At 35.1% G+C, this 17780-nt stretch overlaps 3 protein-coding genes across 6 annotated transcripts; 1 reads left to right on the top strand and 2 right to left on the bottom strand.

The window, feature by feature from the left end:
- Positions 1-324: 324 nt before the first annotated feature.
- On the bottom strand, positions 325-4024 carry LOC109169285 (catalase isozyme 1). Its single transcript, XM_019318158.1, has 8 exons — positions 4010-4024; positions 3759-3855; positions 2371-2648; positions 1357-2133; positions 1189-1278; positions 854-921; positions 673-766; positions 325-552 (listed from the first exon to the last, which is right to left on the bottom strand). The coding sequence occupies exons 1-8, from the start codon at positions 4022-4024 to the stop codon at positions 493-495; spliced, it is 1479 nt and encodes a 492-aa protein (XP_019173703.1). The 3' UTR covers positions 325-492.
- A 3504-nt stretch (positions 4025-7528) lies between these two features.
- LOC109169230 lies at positions 7529-10432 on the bottom strand. 2 transcript variants are annotated; one of them, XM_019318078.1, is made up of 4 exons: positions 10217-10432; positions 8663-9400; positions 8500-8583; positions 7529-8094 (listed from the first exon to the last, which is right to left on the bottom strand). In XM_019318078.1, exons 2-4 carry the CDS (start codon positions 9339-9341, stop codon positions 7988-7990), a joined length of 870 nt encoding a protein of 289 aa, XP_019173623.1. In that variant the 5' UTR covers positions 9342-9400; positions 10217-10432; the 3' UTR covers positions 7529-7987. The 2 variants fall into 2 exon arrangements, with proteins under 2 accessions (XP_019173623.1, XP_019173622.1); XM_019318077.1 differs by having other exon boundaries at positions 10312-10431.
- A 934-nt stretch (positions 10433-11366) lies between these two features.
- Positions 11367-17696, top strand: LOC109169279 (1,4-alpha-glucan-branching enzyme-like). 3 transcript variants are annotated; one of them, XM_019318152.1, is made up of 15 exons: positions 11367-11637; positions 12039-12158; positions 12602-12812; positions 13129-13198; positions 13278-13547; positions 13896-14802; positions 14932-15048; positions 15123-15185; positions 15605-15712; positions 15951-16052; positions 16296-16363; positions 16495-16576; positions 16762-16878; positions 17149-17310; positions 17349-17450. In XM_019318152.1, the coding sequence occupies exons 1-15, from the start codon at positions 11560-11562 to the stop codon at positions 17349-17351; spliced, it is 2478 nt and encodes an 825-aa protein (XP_019173697.1). In that variant the 5' UTR covers positions 11367-11559; the 3' UTR covers positions 17352-17450. The 3 variants fall into 3 exon arrangements, with proteins under 3 accessions (XP_019173697.1, XP_019173695.1, XP_019173696.1); XM_019318150.1 differs by having other exon boundaries at positions 11368-11637; positions 17149-17696; XM_019318151.1 differs by lacking the exon at positions 12039-12158 and having other exon boundaries at positions 11368-11637; positions 17149-17696.
- The last annotated feature ends 84 nt before the right edge of the window (positions 17697-17780 follow it).

Raw genomic sequence — 17780 nt, 5'->3', positions numbered from 1 at the left:
CTAATGAAATATAAAATATACATGTATAAAATTATAAAAGCAGCTCTTCTAAAAATACAATCCTATCAAAAATATGCATCTTAAAATCATGCATAATATTGACAAATAATAATATCATGATTCTAAATGCACACAAAATTACCAATTTACCCCTCAATAAAAATACGTAAATAATCCAAGAAATCTAAAAAAATCATGACCTTATCCGAACCTATAATCAAAAATCCAAATTAATCTTTAGTTCTCATATGATTGCGTGTGTGTGTGTGTGTGTATATATATATATATATCACAGTTAATAATATAGATACATATACATTTATTTTTTTATTTACTTATTTAGGCGGCACCAATTTATTGATATTAAGAAATTGTCACAGTTTAATGATACAAAATACGACACATGAATATAATACGTATAATTTCCTTCCCCGAGGGTATTAATCACTGCTAGCAAGTAGCAACCAAAATCATACTATAGGACCTCCAGCTTCACATTGTTGGCCTAACATTGAGGCGTGAAGCTAGCTTCTGACCAAGAGACTTGTCGGCCTACACACACATTGAAGCAAAAGAACATATTAGTGCATGTATTGTTGTCTCGTGACAAAACATAACACCTAAAACTATTGCTCATATTTTTGTAGGTTAATAAAATCTTAAAGATCATACCTGAGTCCAGTATGAAATCCAAATGCTGCGTATTTCATGGGTAACTCGTGGATCAGACAAAGCCTCAACCCACCGGCAGATAAATCTTTCTTGCCTACATAAACAGTACAGTGTTGCAATAAGTTCATGTACTCGGAAAAAAACATCTAATATACTGACATAAACTATGGGCTCAAAGTACCTATCTGTTGACCAGGATCTGTATCTCTCTCCTGGCTGCTTGAAGTTGTTCTCCTTCTCAATGATGCACTGAATAAATGCAAACAGATACAGTTAGTACAAAACAAAACTAATATGTATGCTTTTACATGACAGACTTGTGTAGAGAACAAATAAATATGATAAAATGAATTGGCCCGAGTGGAAGATGGATATCATATTAAACAACAGGCTATTAAACTTTAGTTCCAAAAGTGTCATTTAAGGTAGTCAAAAAATAGTGTTTACAGCAAATTTTATTCACTCCACATGATAAATTCGAGGTATTCAGAAACTACACAATCAATGACAACTCACCTTGTCACGCTTTCCTGTCAATACGCGTGGAGGAATGGGGTGCTGCTCAGCATGACGGCAAGGATCATACCTTGAGGGGAAATAGTTGACCTGGAATTAGAACATACACTGTGAAACAGATAAATCCAGAGAGCATTTTCAAAGGTAACAAAAGAGGAAGCAAAGTACCTCTTCATCTCTATGCATGAAATTCATAAAACCATCATGGTGATTGTTGTGATGAGCACATTTTGGAGCATTGACAGGAAGCTGCAGGTAGTTTGGCCCAAGGCGGTGTCGTTGTGTATCAGAATAAGAGAAAATCCTAGTCTGGAGCAGCTTATCATCAGAATAATAAACACCAGGAACCACAATGGCAGGGCAAAATGCAAGCTGCTCATTTTCTGCAAAGAAGTTGTCAATGTTCTTGTTCAACACCAAGCGTCCCACTGGCTGCAGTGGCAAGAGGTCCTCGGGCCATGTTTTGGTTACATCAAGTGGGTCAAAGTCAAATCTGTCTTCGTGATCAGGATCCATTATTTGGATAAAAAGTTTCCATTCAGGATAGTTCCCAGCTGCAATTGAATCATAGAGATCCTGGGTGCCATGGCTGTGATTAGCACCTCCAACCTTAATGCATTCTTCCTCCAACAGACACTTGACTCCACAAGTTGGTTTCCAATGGAACTTCACATAGTGTGCTTTCCCGGCCTTGTTGATCAGTGTATAAGTATTAACCCCAGAACCTTCCATGTGCCTATAATCTTGTGGGACACCCACATCATCAAATAGGAAGGTGAACATATGCAAACTCTCTGGATGATGAGAGAAGAAATCAAGGATTCTCCAGTTTTCCTGTATGTGGGACTTGGGATTCGGTTTTAGTGCATGGACCATGTCTGGGAACTTCATTCCATCACGAATAAAGAAAACAGGAAAATTGTTTCCCACCAGATCAAAGTTACCCTACATAACCAAACAAATCACTAACATTAAGTAAAGATGTCATTAAAAATTAAACAGCACAGAAGAACATCCAGTAACAGAGAACTATACAAAGAATGAAAAAGATCAAAAGCTATAAACATTAACAAAACTAACAAAATGTATTAAAAATTAATTGGTGATCCCGTGTTCAAGAAAAACAAGATAACTTCACTGCACAAGAATGCTATGAACCTTGGAAATAAATGATCAGCATACCTCTCTGGTATAAAACTTCACTGCAAAGCCTCTGGGATCCCTGAGGGTTTCAGGGCTGCCACGCTCATGGATAACAGTGGAGAACCGTACAATAACAGGCGTCTGTACACCTGGAGCCCGAAGAAAATCGGCACATGTCAGATGAGAAATATCATGAGTTACCTCAAAAAAACCTTTGGCACTTGCTCCCCTGGCATGTACAACGCGTTCTGGAATCCTTTCACGATCAAAATTAGCAAGCTTCTCCACCAAGTGATAATCCTCAAGTAGAATCGGTCCTGTAAAAATTGGTAGAAATCTAGAATCAGTGGAAAAAAACAGAAAACCAAAACTAGCTTATCAATAAGAAGTATCTCAAAGACTACTGTATTCCTTCTTTTGGGAACTTTAACACACAGATTTGCAAACACTGTACAAGGTCCTCTCTAAAAGAATGCTTCAAAAAGAGCACTACTCCTAAATTAAGAAAATTAGCTTCAAAAAGAGCACTAAATGATCAATTAAGAAAATTGATCATTTTCTGATGAAATTGAATGGGCAGACACAAGCCAACTGTGTGTGGCCCATGGACTCACTCACAAGTGGGCCCCAAAGGCCCAGGTATGGTAGGCCTGGGTAATTCAGCCCAAAAATCAGCTCTCTTGCCTCTCTATGTTGTATTATTGTGTTAGGCGCAAGTTGGGCGGTAGGGTAGCGCCTAGGGCCTAGACGGCCTAGACAGGCGCCTAACAGTGCACATGTATGGGTGTATGTCATATTATACATATACATACATATATATATACATATACATACATACATATATATATATATATATATATATATATATATATATGGCCGAGTTAACTCGGCTAACTCGACCGAGTTAGGCCGCCTAGGGAGGAAATCGCCACGGCCTAGGGGCACCTAGCGTCTAGGAGGCCGCCTAGGCCGATTTTTGCAACAATGCTAGTGCCTACTGCAACCATGGTTGGATATGGTAAAAACAGAAAGATCTAAATGGTGAACTTATTATGGATAACAGTAATGATCAAATTGTTGGCATCCAATAACACTGCAGAAATATAGTTCAGATGAAAACACATATAACAACAGATTTCATTTTATTTTAAGGATCTAATCTTTGCTTCTCAAAAAATAAAAGTACATATCGCTCAGACAACATAGGCTTTAATGCACATACCAAATACAATTGCCGACCTGTAGTCGAATCTATCACTACCAATCCACTACGGCGGTAGGGAGTAGGGACTGAAATTCTAACATCTTCAGAAAATTGCTTTGAAATATTGCTACGGAGTATTGATATTTAACAAGATATCAACGAGCATTAAGTATGAAACCATATACAGAATTAAAATAATAATAATAAAATAAAATAAAAATACCTCTGGTTCCGACGGTCAAGGAGGAGTTGTTGTTCCACACCGGAGCACCAGAATTTGTAGTCCAGAAAGGTGAACTGAAGGCGCTAGACGGACGGTGCTGCATCAAAATTCATAGAAAATGAACAAACAAATCCACAGGGAAATCAATCGATTAAAGTATGTGTGCGCGCGCGCTTTGAAATTTAAGACGAAGCAAACAAAAATAAGAGTCAAAAAAAGGAAGAAGAATAGGTGAAGATATGAAGTTTTACCTTGTAAGGATCCATGGAAGATGAGAGATGAGAAAGAAGATTTGTGCAATGGAGAAGAGAGAGACGAGTGTTTGGAACCTATAGGTTATAGTCTATAGAGGGAAAACCATTTTTATAAATGAGGAGAGTGGGGTCGCCACTCGCCAGGCACGCACTTCTATTTATTGTATTTTTCCTTTATCACATTTTTATTTTATCTCTTACATTGTGATTCACGATTTCTATAAAAATATATATATGTATTAAATCCAAACCCAAAAATTACGTGGCGAAATATTTTGCATAGGAAAAGAAAGTACAGTATCTAGATACTTCCATTGATTTATCATCGTGTTCATATCATTTTTCGTACAATGATATTTTTATATTTACATTTTTAATTATCATTCACCAAGTGCAATGCCTCATATTTTTAAATTGGTCAAAATTATTAAAATGTAATATCTCTTATTTTATGTGTCTAGTTCGATTAATGGAGTTAAATTAAAATAATTTTTAATTTAATTATTTATAATATTAAGTTTAACCAATGAATAATAACATGACAAGTAAAATGAGACAGATGGAGTACATTGTTGATGAGAAAAATAATACTTTATTTATCTCATTTTATTTATCCTATTTACTATTTATTGGTCAAACAACTTCTTCTATGCTTATTTCTATTAACATTTTATTATAATTATTTAATTTTATTTTTTGTGTTTAATAATACTTTTAATTTAGTTTCTAGATATATAAATTTTATATATTAATTTTAAATTTAATATTATAAAAAAACTAAATTATAAATAACTTCAGTTAAGGCTCGTTAACCGAACTTGACACATAAAATGAAACGGAATGAATATAAATTAGAGTGTTAATCATGTGTCGATATAACTTATTAAAATTTTACCAAAACAAAGAGAGATAGAGAGAATTTACTTATCAAATAAAAAACAATACGTGACAAAATTAAAAATATTATAAATAAAATTCTAAGGAAGATAATACATGAGAATCGTTTTAAAAAAAATACATGAGAATCGTTATTATAGTTCACCAATATTTTCTAAAGCTGTATTTTCTAATTCTATCAACGGAAGTTAGGAAAAATACGAAATATTTTTATTTTTAGAAAATTTCCTAATGGGTAAACAATGTAAAGAAAATATAGTCATTATAGACAGTTCAACTAATCATACAGGTAAATTTGGAAAGAATATAAAGAAAATATATTCCTCGAAATTTGTTTCTATAGTGTGAACGCGTGAAGTCTAGAAAGATGCTAAAGCGAAGAGATAAATATGGGCCAGTAGGGGCAGAGCAAAGATTTTGCACAAATTCATTGCCAATAGGTGTCTAATTTAAGGTTGCAGGTGAACCAAATCATTTCTAATTTAACATATTATGTTAATAATGTTTGGAAATTATTTATTCCCCCCATCAACAAAAATCAACCCAACTTTTTAAGATAAATATTAAGTGTTATAGAAGCGGTACGTGATTTGCTAAACAATATAAATAATTAACTATAATTAACAAAGTTTAATCATAAATATTATAAGGATAAAATATTTTCAAATATTGAATTAGAGACGTGAACTTGTCCAAAGTATTGATATCAACTTAAATGAGGAATGATTATGTCATGGGGTGAGCATAGATATTAGTCTAGGAGCATAGAAGTTCGCTTTATACTTGGGATAGAAGAAGCCACTCAACTTATTTAAGAAAAAATAAAAATTTATATTGTTATAATAAGGCGAACAAATTATTATTGAGAGAGACATAGACTTAGGGGGCGGGGCGTTTAGTTCACGAAATGTTAGATTGTTGGGAAGGTTAGATTCCTGTGTTTGGTTTAAAACTAAGATATGTAAATAAGACAACGGTAATAAGACAAATTGATTAAAACGTTCAAAGCCCAACATTAGTAATAAGACAAGAGAATGTGAGATTACCTAAGAAATTGGAGGGTATCTCACATTCCCTTCCAATAGCTAAAAATTTAATGCGGAGGTTATCTGACATTCCCTGGGAAAGTTAAATAACCTGAACCAAACATGAGAATCTTATATTACAAAGCAAATATAACTTTGGTTATCTTATATAACCTGAACCAAACGCTCCCTTAGAGTATTATGTATGAGGGAAAAAGGTCAAATTGTCCCCCTAAGTCAACCGGATAGGTACAATTGGATCCTCTAAGTAAAAAAACTTAATTCAGATCCCTTAAATCGGTAAAATTGTTCAATTAAGTCCAAATTGACTTGTTTAGCAATTAATTAAATTCTTTGTAGAATTGTCAGCCACTAGTTTAGATGATGACGAGTACATAAGTGACGACGATTATGATGGGCAAGAGTCAGACGAGAGAGAACCGGATATAATATGCAAGCATCTTGATCATATAAACATGTTAGGTCTCAACAAGACTACCCTTAGGCTACGTTTTCTGATTAATTGGCTCGTGACCTCATTGTTACAACTAATATTGGCCGGTTCAAATGGAGAAGACAATCTACCTCTTGTTTACATTTATGGACACAAAATAAAATACGAATTAGGTGCACCAATTGCTTTCAACGTGAGAGACAAAAACAAGGGTCTTATTAAGGCAGAAATTATCCAGAAGTTGCACTAGTAGAGTTGCATGGTATCTATCTTGGCATTGGCATCTTCAGTCACATATTCAAATTTTAGATATCCCGAAATAGCAGCGTGGAACTTCAAATCTCGAAGACATAAGACACCTCCCTTTGCAAACCAATGGAATATGGTAGACAGGATAGTAAAAGTGGATTTATTAGAGTTCAAGTCATCACTGCTTCACTCGGCTTCCTAACTAATTTTGAAGACGTATACAAATTGCTCAACCCAGACTTCATCAAAGATGGTGGCCTCCCAACTTTTGCAGATCGAAGAGACCAATCCCTGAACCTGTATGTGAGACTTTGGTTAGTCCTTTCACTGCAGGCCAAAGATGCATAGATGCGTTGCCTGGGAGAAAGCTCAAGTGCGATAAAGTATGAAAGGTTCAAATTGAATTCTTTTGCGCCATCCCTCTGGGCTCCACCTCTTTGATGCTTGTGCGATAAATGAATTTTTATTATTATTATTATTTTTTTTTACTTCTCAATTATACTATTCAATTGACTACATATGTCACAACTAAACTTCTTTATTATTATTTTTAAATATTTGAACCACTTATAACTTTAGCGCATAGATAATTAAACTTCAAATATATTACTCCGTACTATTGATACAAAATAGAATAATTTTTATAAAAGGCACAAATAACGACTAATCAATAACCATTGATATTTCCGCCTATTTTTTAAATTGCTAGTTAATTTGAGTTCTTACTTCTCTCCTATTAGTAGTATTGATAACTCACTAAAATATAATAACACTTGACAATCCCAAAACCACATCAAGGCTCCTTATTCCGACCCCTCAAACCAAAGGAGGTCATCACCCTTTCAACATCACAGTAGACCTCACAGTTCAGCACTCCACAAAGCAAGAACATAATATAATACCTCCATATATCAAATGGGAGCCGCCTAAGATTGAGGAGTTTATCGTATTAATCACAAAAGTACAGGGCAAAAACCAAAATTCCAGAGATTTAAACATCACAAAATAAGAAACCTAATCCCAGTCTAGTGCCTCCATGAATGGAGTAAAGGCTTGCACTGATCATGAGCACATAAGCTTACAGTTTCCAAGTCTGGACACCTTAATGAAACAAAGTCGAATAGGTTGAAAATTTGGGGAAAAGAGCCAAAGAAGCAGATCTGTTCATTTGAGAAGGCCAGAGATTTACTAGACTACTTTCTTGTACAACAGAAAGCAAAATCTCACTCCATGTCACTGTCTTGATCTCTTCACTTTAGTCAAAAGCAGTGCTGCAAGGTTTAGTCCCCACCAAAGTGCAAGGCAAATGGAGCCTTTACCAACAGAACATAATAATTGCCAATGATTTAGCTACTGTTCATTTTTGGGTTGAAGTAATTGAGTTGTTTGCAATGGGGTGAAAGTTGGAGCAGATTTCCCCAGAATATTGAGGGCCTTTCCCCGGGTCACTTCCTTTCCTGAAATTAAAGAAAAGAGACAATTGCAGAAGCATTCTATTTCACTGTTAAAGTTGGTTACAACTGCAAATCTGCGTGACGCATAAATACATCATAAGCCAGAAGCAGACATGATGAATAATTGATACACATAAGCAATCAAACCACTAACTCTCTACTCATTTAGTCAATTCTCATAGTAATTTCAATCAAAGAAGGAAACTGAGGAAGAAGTTTATAAGCATTAAAAAAAATAAATCAATTAGTCACTGTAAATCTCTTATAACATGAGATAGTCATGGGATATAAGATGAGATAACTGTGCCATGAAATGCTGGAAGAAAAGCGCTTTCAAGTTTACCATTTCGGTCTGATTGGAGAAACAAAGATCCACATGAAAATCCACATATAGAACAATGTTATTACCTTCATCTATCGCCAACTGGATAGCCCTTCTCTCCAAGTCAACAGCATGTCTGCTAAGCTCAATTGGTGGTAGGCGTAGAAGCACTGTAAAAGATAATCCAACAGCGTTATTCTAACAGTGAAATGGGAAAACCCTATAAATACACTGTGAAAAAGGACCTACTCTTAATATAATCACTGTAGAAAGACTCATCACTTTGCTTCAAGATTTTTTGCAGATTAGCAAACCGTTCTGTTCGCTGCTGATCATCAGCCACCTTAGAATCAATTGAACGGGGTTTATCAGAAGTGAACTTAGCAGAATCAGCTTGAGCAGACTGTGTGACCTTATTAGACTTGCCAACAGAATGAGTTACTGATGTTCTGCCCTGTGAACAAGTAAAATGATCTGGCATAGTCATAGGAGCATTTTTGTTATTATTCTCCTTCAGTTGATTTGGCTTTTGGGAAACATCCTTCTGTGGCTGACACAAACGCTTCGCCTGAAGTGCCTCTACTATGTCATTGTGAATTCTTCCTCCACCCAATTCTAATTCAAACCGTCTTCGAGCATTGAGTATATGTTCATTTGTACCATTACTGATCAATGAAAGGTGACAAGCAGAACTTGAAGGGCGCTCAGGTGTAAGCCTCTTATTCCCACAGACCCTAGTTGCATCTGCAGCAAGTTTTGTCCCCAAGAATAGTGAACTATCTCTATGATTATTTATCAAGCTGCCATTTTGATTCTGCACATCTCTCAAAGCTGCCTTTTTTGCAACACCAGTTAACGGCTTATCAAAAATAGGTGTACCAGTTCCACTGCTGGTCATCCCATTACTACTGAGTTGAGAATTTATCATCTCCGATACCAGATGACTTCACAGCAATAAAACTATAAGGTTTTATAATTTTCCTGTCACTAAAAACATAGAAAAAATCATTGGGTGAGGCTATTCTTTCAACTAAAAGATGTGAGGGAAAAATTTAAAAAAGGAATAAATTGGGAATGACAGAAACATATACAACAAAGAAATAGAAGCACAAAAAATAGTTTAAAGATTATCAGCAAGCCCAAATGCCCATTGAATCAATATCAAGGCATACCAACTACTTCTTTTTCTAACTGATAAATGCTCATTAAGAAGAAACAAGCTAGTAGTATTGTTCTACGGAGTAGTTATAATTGGTTGAAAGGAAGATCAATTTAAATCAATTAAGCAATTTACATAGCAAACAAGACTCCAATCTAGCATAACTCACAACGTAATCATCTTACCACTGTACTTCCCTTTTCTAGTAATTTTTTTTGAGGCTGTTAATTTTACTAAAATTTCAAGACACTAATCGTCACTCTTCTTTAAAACACTAATTAATCTCCAAACATCAGCAAAAAGATAATATATTCTACTAAAACAAAACCAAATAGACGGAAAATAAAGTACCCATGGCGGAATTAGCAATGTATAAACAAATCACTCTAAAATGCTAAACAAACAAAATGAGTATAATAAATCAGAAAAGGAAAAACGCCACGATATAAAATAAAAAAAGTTTGAACAAATTGAGTGCACAGTAAACATATTTGACTTCAATTATCCAAGCACAACCCCTCTGAACAGGGACAAAACCTAAATTATTACATTCAGTAAACATGACCTCGCCTCAAAAAAAGCCCCAAATTCCGGAATTATAACAGAGAATTAGATATATAGGTTGTGCATTTCCACTAACGTACAGAATATGAACACACAGGCGTACGAATACGTAGTTTTCAGTATGAGCCCAGGCGGTTAGCGCAGAGAGTTGGGAGAGTGTAAGAGAAACGCTTACAGCTCTGAAGCCGAATCGGAGAGAGTGAGAACGACGAAGAGCGGCGCCACAGAGAGGGGTTTCAAAAGAGGGAAGTTTGGCTCCAAATATTAAAGAATAGTTGTAGGATCTATTTGTTTGGTTATCTTTTTGGAATTCCTTTTATATTCTATTTTCCTTCAAATTGAAATTTGTGCTATACATGTAATCTCATATTATTGACATTGTCAAACAAATTATGAATATTAAATTATCATACGAGTAAAACTATTATTATAGTAAAATAACGATTTAACTCATATATTATATTAATAAATATATTTGTTTTAAATATGATTATTCTTCACATTTAAATTTATGTAATATGTAATTTGTATTCTAAATTTTTTTTATGTAATTTGTGATGTCTTTAGTCTCTATCAGCACTAACAAATGGCTCAATAACAAATAAATAGTACTCCATAATTAATATTATATTTATTTTTAGTTCCCTAACAAAAACACACAAATTATGTGATAATTGTCTTTATTAATTCAAAGATACAAATTATCACTTTGTAATAAATTTGATAATGAAAATAATTATACCTAACACGTATGAACTAAAATATCTATATCACAAAAATATATTGACCAAAATTATCATTTTATAATATCATATTATATAATATTGTAAAAATTTCTATAACTTTTAATTTCATTTATAATGAATAAAGTAATATATATATTGATTGATAGGTCTGAAATAAAATTTTAAATTTATTAAAGAAATATAATTGGATGCTTGAAAAGTAGCACCCATGCTCCTAGGTCAACAATCAAATAATCAGTTCCACGGGTGATCAAATGTTAAATGTTGAGCAATAATATACGGTGCATATTTGTTGTTAGATTTGTGTAGTTTATTTTCTCAATTATTTGAAAAGAAATAAAATAAAAGATTACTCCGTACTAATCATTAAAGATTACATTGACGGACGGCGTTTGGTCACGTGGTAACGGTCTAACGGACGCGAACAAACATCACGCATATGCCTTGCTTCATTAGGTAATGGATCAGAGAGGCAAGCAAAGCAGACAAGGGATTTTTGTTTCTTTGCTTTGTATTCTATTCTATTCTATACTACTTCGTACAGTGATGAAGGTGTCACATTCATCAAGACTCCTCTCGCATGTCCATAATTTATTCAATTCATTTCGCTTCTCTGCTGCTCGGTGAGCTCAGAAGACTGTGATTCTGCTGCATACGCTCAGATTGCGACAAATATTATGCAAACTTCTTGCGGCCTCCTATCGTCACCTTCTCGTGGGTCTTTCATACCCATTCCGACTAAAAATCTCTTGCGGGTAAGTGTTTCTTTCTGTTTTCTGTATTTCTCATTTTCTCGGTCCTCTCAGTATGGAGCAAAGGGGAATTAAAGATGGCTGAAATCATGTATGCAGTAGTATTATCTTTGCAAAGGTTCATTCTTTTGCAATGGGGAGCAATTCTGTCAGTGTTGTGGGGTTGTGTCTAATCTACTGTTTAAAAGCTCAAAATGTAATTTTGGGGCAGGGAGGAATTGAAGGGGAGGGGGAGGACTGATATTATTTCTTCCCATTAAGTATGATGCAAAATTTTCTCAAAATATTATTGACTTTGATTTTGTGAATTCTTATATGTGCTTTCTGTTGCTCAGTGTTGGAATGTGTGAGTGCTGTCATTTTCAGCATCATCTATGTAAGCTTTTGTATAATCTTGTTGGCAGGCTCCTAGAAATAAGAGATCTTTTGCTTCACCATGCACTACTGGTGCCATCTTTGAATCTCAAAAGCTCTCCTGGGATGTTTTTTCTATTACAGCATCAAGGCTTAGGAATGACAGATGGGTATGTTAGATACTCCCGATTTTACACACAACAAAAGAGTTGAGAAAAATAATAATAATAATCCCAATCTATGTTAATCATGCACCGATTTGATTTGCCTATGTTGTGGTGCGTCTGCTCACAGGCTCATGTTTCAAACGATTTATCATACTTAAATCAATCACCAATGGATCTCAAAAACTTTTGATTAAACATCAAGTTTTCTTTGTTATTTTTTAATCTTGTCACCAACAGGGAAAGGATTTCTCCATTTCTATGTGGGCACTTGGACTGTGGGAATGGAGCAAGAGCATTTAACTTTCTCAAAATAATTTATTGAGTCTGAAATATTGTATGGGGAATATAATGATTCCTATTACAAAAAAGCTACGATTCTAAATAATTATCTCTTTCAAGTTTTGAATTTAACATAAAGTAATGCTTTGGTTAATTTTCTGCCACAGAGGGAGCACAGTTCAAATATTTCATCTGTCTTGACTGATGACAGTTCAACAATGGCGGATGTAGAGAAAGAAATTGAAAATATCCACCTTCTTGGCCTAGACCAAGGATTGGAACCGTATAAAGATCACTTCAGATATAGAATGAAGAGATATTTGGATCAGAAAAAGCTCTTTGAAAATTATGAAGGGGGTCTTGAGGAATTTGCTTTAGGTAATGCTTAAATAATTGTGTTGCAGGCACTTCATATTATATTATATTATATATATACTTTTTGATGTATGTGTTATTGTGGTAAACTTGCAATTAAAGATGTAATTGTTTTTCTTGTGACATTCTACGCAAGAAGAACGATTGTAGAATTTAAAGAGAACCTGACTTGAACCTAACTCATACATTGGGATTTACTTAAACAATTAATAATGTTCACCCCCTCCATTAGAATATAAATTTATTAGTTCAAACATATCCATTAGGGCTTGGATGTGCATACATTGCTTACATTTAATGGCTTCCCTCTGGATTGCAGGTTATTTGAAATTTGGGTTTAACAAAGAAGAAGGCTGCATTGTCTATCAGGAATGGGCCCCTGCTGCTCAGTAAGTTATATTGACTATGGAAGGGGATATTCATTCACTCACTTCGTATTAGGGTTGACTTAACCTGTTGAAAGCGCAGGGAAGCAGAAATTATTGGTGATTTCAATGAGTGGGATGGGTCCAGTCACAAGATGGAGAAGAACCAATTTGGTGTATGGAGCATAAAAATTCCTGATTGTGATGGAAAGCCAGCTATTCCACACAACTCTAGAGTTAAGTTCCGTTTCAAGCACAACAGTGGTGTTTGGATTGATAGGATCCCGGCTTGGATAAAGTATGCTACAGTTGACCCTACAAAGTTTGCTGCACCTTATGATGGTGTGTACTGGGACCCACCAGCTTCTGAAAGGTGAACTGTCTTATACTTAAGTATTTCAGACTGAAGTTTTTCTACTTTTATTTTGAGAAACTATCATCTGGTCATCATTCTTGCATGTACTTGTATTAACTAATAAGGTCTGCATATTTTGCTATTACTTAGTATATTGTGGTATGTTCCCATGTTTATGGACACAGTTGTAAGCACTAATGGTTGAAAAGATCCTTTTTCTTTTGATAACTAGAGTAGAGTTTCACTAAATTAAAGTTGACGAGTTTCACATAACTAAAGTTGATGACCGAATTTTTCCCTCCATATTGAAATTTGAAACATGTCCACGGGTCAATGGTTGACAAATTTTCTTTGATAAACATACAGATATGATTTTAAATACCCCCGCCCTCCTCAACCCAAGGCTCCACGGATATATGAAGCTCATGTTGGGATGAGTAGCTTGGAACCTCGTGTAAATTCATACCGAGAATTTGCTGATGATGTTTTACCCCGTATAAAGGAAAACAATTATAATACAGTCCAGTTGATGGCTATAATGGAGCATTCCTACTATGCATCATTTGGATATCATGTCACAAACTTTTTTGCAGTGAGTAGTAGATCTGGAACACCAGAGGACCTTAAGTACCTGATTGATAAAGCACATAGCTTAGGTTTACGGGTCTTGATGGATGTTGTCCACAGCCATGCTAGCAACAATGTCACCGATGGCCTCAACGGCTTTGATGTTGGACAAGGTTCACAAGACTCTTACTTTCATACTGGCGACCGGGGCTACCATCAAGTGTGGGATAGCAGGCTGTTTAATTATTCTAATTGGGAAGTCCTGCGTTTCCTTCTTTCCAACTTGAGGTGGTGGCTAGAAGAGTACAAATTTGATGGATTTCGATTCGATGGAGTGACTTCAATGTTATATCATCACCATGGAATCAATCTGACATTCACAGGAGACTATAATGAGTACTTTAGTGAGAAGACAGATGTTGATGCTGTGGTTTATTTGATGCTGGCCAATACTCTGATCCACAGTATCATGCCAGATGCAACTGTGATTGCTGAAGATGTGTCTGGTATGCCTGGACTTTGCCGGCCTGTGTCTGATGGTGGTATTGGGTTTGACTACCGGTTAGCAATGGGCATTCCAGACAAGTGGATTGATTACTTAAAGAATACGAGTTATGCAGATTGGTCAATGAAAGAAATAACATGGACTTTGACAAATAGGCGATACACAGAGAAATGTGTAGCTTATGCAGAGAGCCATGACCAGGTATAACAGAGATATTAAAGTGAGATGCATCTCTGACTTCAAATTTTTTCTTTGCTTGCATCTTGTAGTGGTAGATGATATGTGTCCAATTTTTTGTCCTTCCTAACTTGGTCATTTTTCTGCAAGCAGGCTATTGTTGGAGACAAAACTATTGCGTTTCTCCTAATGGACAGAGAAATGTATTCTGGCATGTCCTGTTTGACAGAAGCTTCTCCTGTTGTTGATCATGGAATTGCACTTGTCAAGGTTGGTTTGATGTGCCCTTAAACTTACAAGTGTGGAGTTGGGACAATTTTGACATTGCCCTTACTTATTTGCAGATGATTCACTTTCTATCAATGGCATTAGGAGGAGAAGGGTATCTAAATTTCATGGGAAATGAGGTAAAAAAAACACCCTAGCATTTTGAAATACTAAGTTTCATACCTGGATTTTATTGGATTGCAGAAGTGAAATAAAAATTTTCAAAGCATAAACAAACTTTTAACTTGCATTTCTTTGTTTTTATTAATAAATTTCTCAAGAATAGCATAAACAAACACATAACTTCTCTCAAGATAACCGTTTCTAGTTTCCTTGGCAAGTGCACGAGGACATATTATGGTGATTGGAAAATGGCCATCCATTTGCAATCTAATTACTGACTTCAGGCTGCATATATGCCTGTTATAAACTATGATTTGAAAATGGCATTTATGTATTTGGTTAAATAGGCTGTAAATTGATAGGTGATGGTAAAAATGACAGATAATGTTAATATTTTGAGATAACTAATGTATTATGTGATCAATCCTTCTTATAGTTTGGCCATCCTGATTGGATTGACTTCCCTAGAGATGGCAACAACTGGAGTTATGAGAAGTGCAGACGCCAATGGAATCTTGTGGATACAAATCACTTGAGATACAAGGTTCAAATTTTCATTTAGTTCTACTTAGTTTTAGGGCGTGTAATTAATTGCCTTCATTTATCATCTACCAATGTTTTTGGCTTAGAGATTTCTATTACCCTGGCTTGAGAGAATATTAACTCTATCTTCTGTCTTTAATATTCTAATCCATGTATTTTATAAAATTGAGTTATTATGTTAAATTTCCGTAAGTTTCTTTATATCCTATTCTGATAATCTCATTCCCCTTGAAGTGCAGTTCATGAATGCATTTGACAGGGCCATGAATTTGCTTGATGATGAGTTTTCCTTCCTTGCTTCAGAAAAACAGATAGTAAGCAGCATAGATGAAGATAATAAGGTACAAATATGCAGTAAATGTGAAATGAGTGAATGAAATCTACGAAAATTTTATGTGGTAAGATAGATGGATGGTGATTCTAAAAGTCAATTTACTTGAGTGTCAGTGTGCGTGCACATAGACACTCAGCAGAACTTATTGAAAGTTCAAGGTTTCCAACTATTGATGTTTATCCATGGCTCTGGCTCATTATGCAATGTTAATTAGCAGTGTTAATAACAACTTATTACTTTGAATTTGCAGGTAATTGTATTTGAGCGTGGAGATCTGGTATTTGTATTTAACTTTCATCCAGAGAATACATACGAGGGGTACATGTCTTTCGTAATCGAGCAATCTGTTTATGAATTTTGTGCTTCATAGCTGTTGAATGAACAAGTTAAACCAAAGTGACCATGTTTTCAAACTCTTCTTCTGATCCAAGTTCAAACTTAACGTGCAGGTATAAAGTTGGATGCGACTTGCCAGGTAAATACCGAGTTGCACTGGATAGTGATGCTTGGGCCTATGGTGGACATGGAAGGGTAAGGAGTTTTCTATATTAACTTGTGATATCTTTGCTAAATGGCGGTATATCAGTGCAACCCTTGTCAAATCAAGAAGAGCTACAAATTGTTGTACTTGATGACTTTTTGGAACCTAAGGTTTAAAGTTGTTGCAACTTTTTTATACCTCTATGGAGTTATGGACAAATATATTCCCTTGACAGGTGGGGCATGATGTAGAGCATTTCACATCACCTGAAGGAATACCTGGAGTTCCTGAAACAAATTTCAATGGTCGTCCAAACTCTTTCAAAGTACTATCTCCTCCTCAGGCATGCGTGGTAAGATTCCAATTGTGGCCATTTATATATTTGTGCTTGGAATTGATTAGTGACTGCATGTTATGATTGTTCATTTAGTTTTGGACATCAAATTTTCTGTATATACGGTTCCTAGCAATTAATCTGCAACTTAAGTTTTATCTTCAGCATCTAATTGGAAAATTCATAAACATATTTTCTTTCATTTTTCCATTGTGACTTTAGTTTTAAAGAACATTCCATTATTCCCTTCAAGCTCCAAACTAACTAATTATTCCCTCATTTGTGAAGGCCTATTACAGAGTTGAAGAAAGCTTAGACGAAGTCCAAGATTCCAGTTTTACTGAGACTATATCAACCAATCTAGTGTTGGTAAGTGATGACATTGACGATCTTCAAGAATTGCCCACCGAAAATCTTCAGGAATTGCCTACCATGGGTAATAGTGATGATGTTGACGATCTTCAAGATTTGGCTGCCATGGGTAATAGTGATGATCTTCAAGAATTGGGTAGCGTGGCTAATAGTATTAGTGATGTTGGGCAAAGAAAGGTTCAAGACCTGGAGGAGAACCCCCCGGATCTGGATGATGAGTCAGATTCTTGAGGCAGCTATCTATCTATCTATCTTTGAGCCATATTATATGTACAGATGGAAGAGAATCAAGGTTGTCTTGTTATGTTTGATGTTTTTAATTAGAATGGCTGTAAATTTAAATATAACCTTGTGAAACTGAATCCATCCATCTTTTGAAGTTGGTCCTTTAATTTGATGTCTGCAATAAAGCAACGGCTTGTATAAATTATATGTTGTCATTTAAGAGGACAGAATTGTTGCAATTTTGGGCGGGCTACGTACTGCGAGTACAAAAACATATGCAAATTAAATTATGAGTGAACAGTATCATTTTATTCCTAACCAAT

Source organism: Ipomoea nil, unplaced genomic scaffold (genome assembly GCF_001879475.1).
Source record: "Ipomoea nil cultivar Tokyo-kokei standard unplaced genomic scaffold, Asagao_1.1 scaffold3267, whole genome shotgun sequence".
Lineage (NCBI taxonomy): Eukaryota > Viridiplantae > Streptophyta > Magnoliopsida > Solanales > Convolvulaceae > Ipomoea > Ipomoea nil.
The sequence above is the reverse complement of the archived record's forward strand: the minus strand, read 5'-3'. Positions and strand labels throughout refer to the sequence as shown.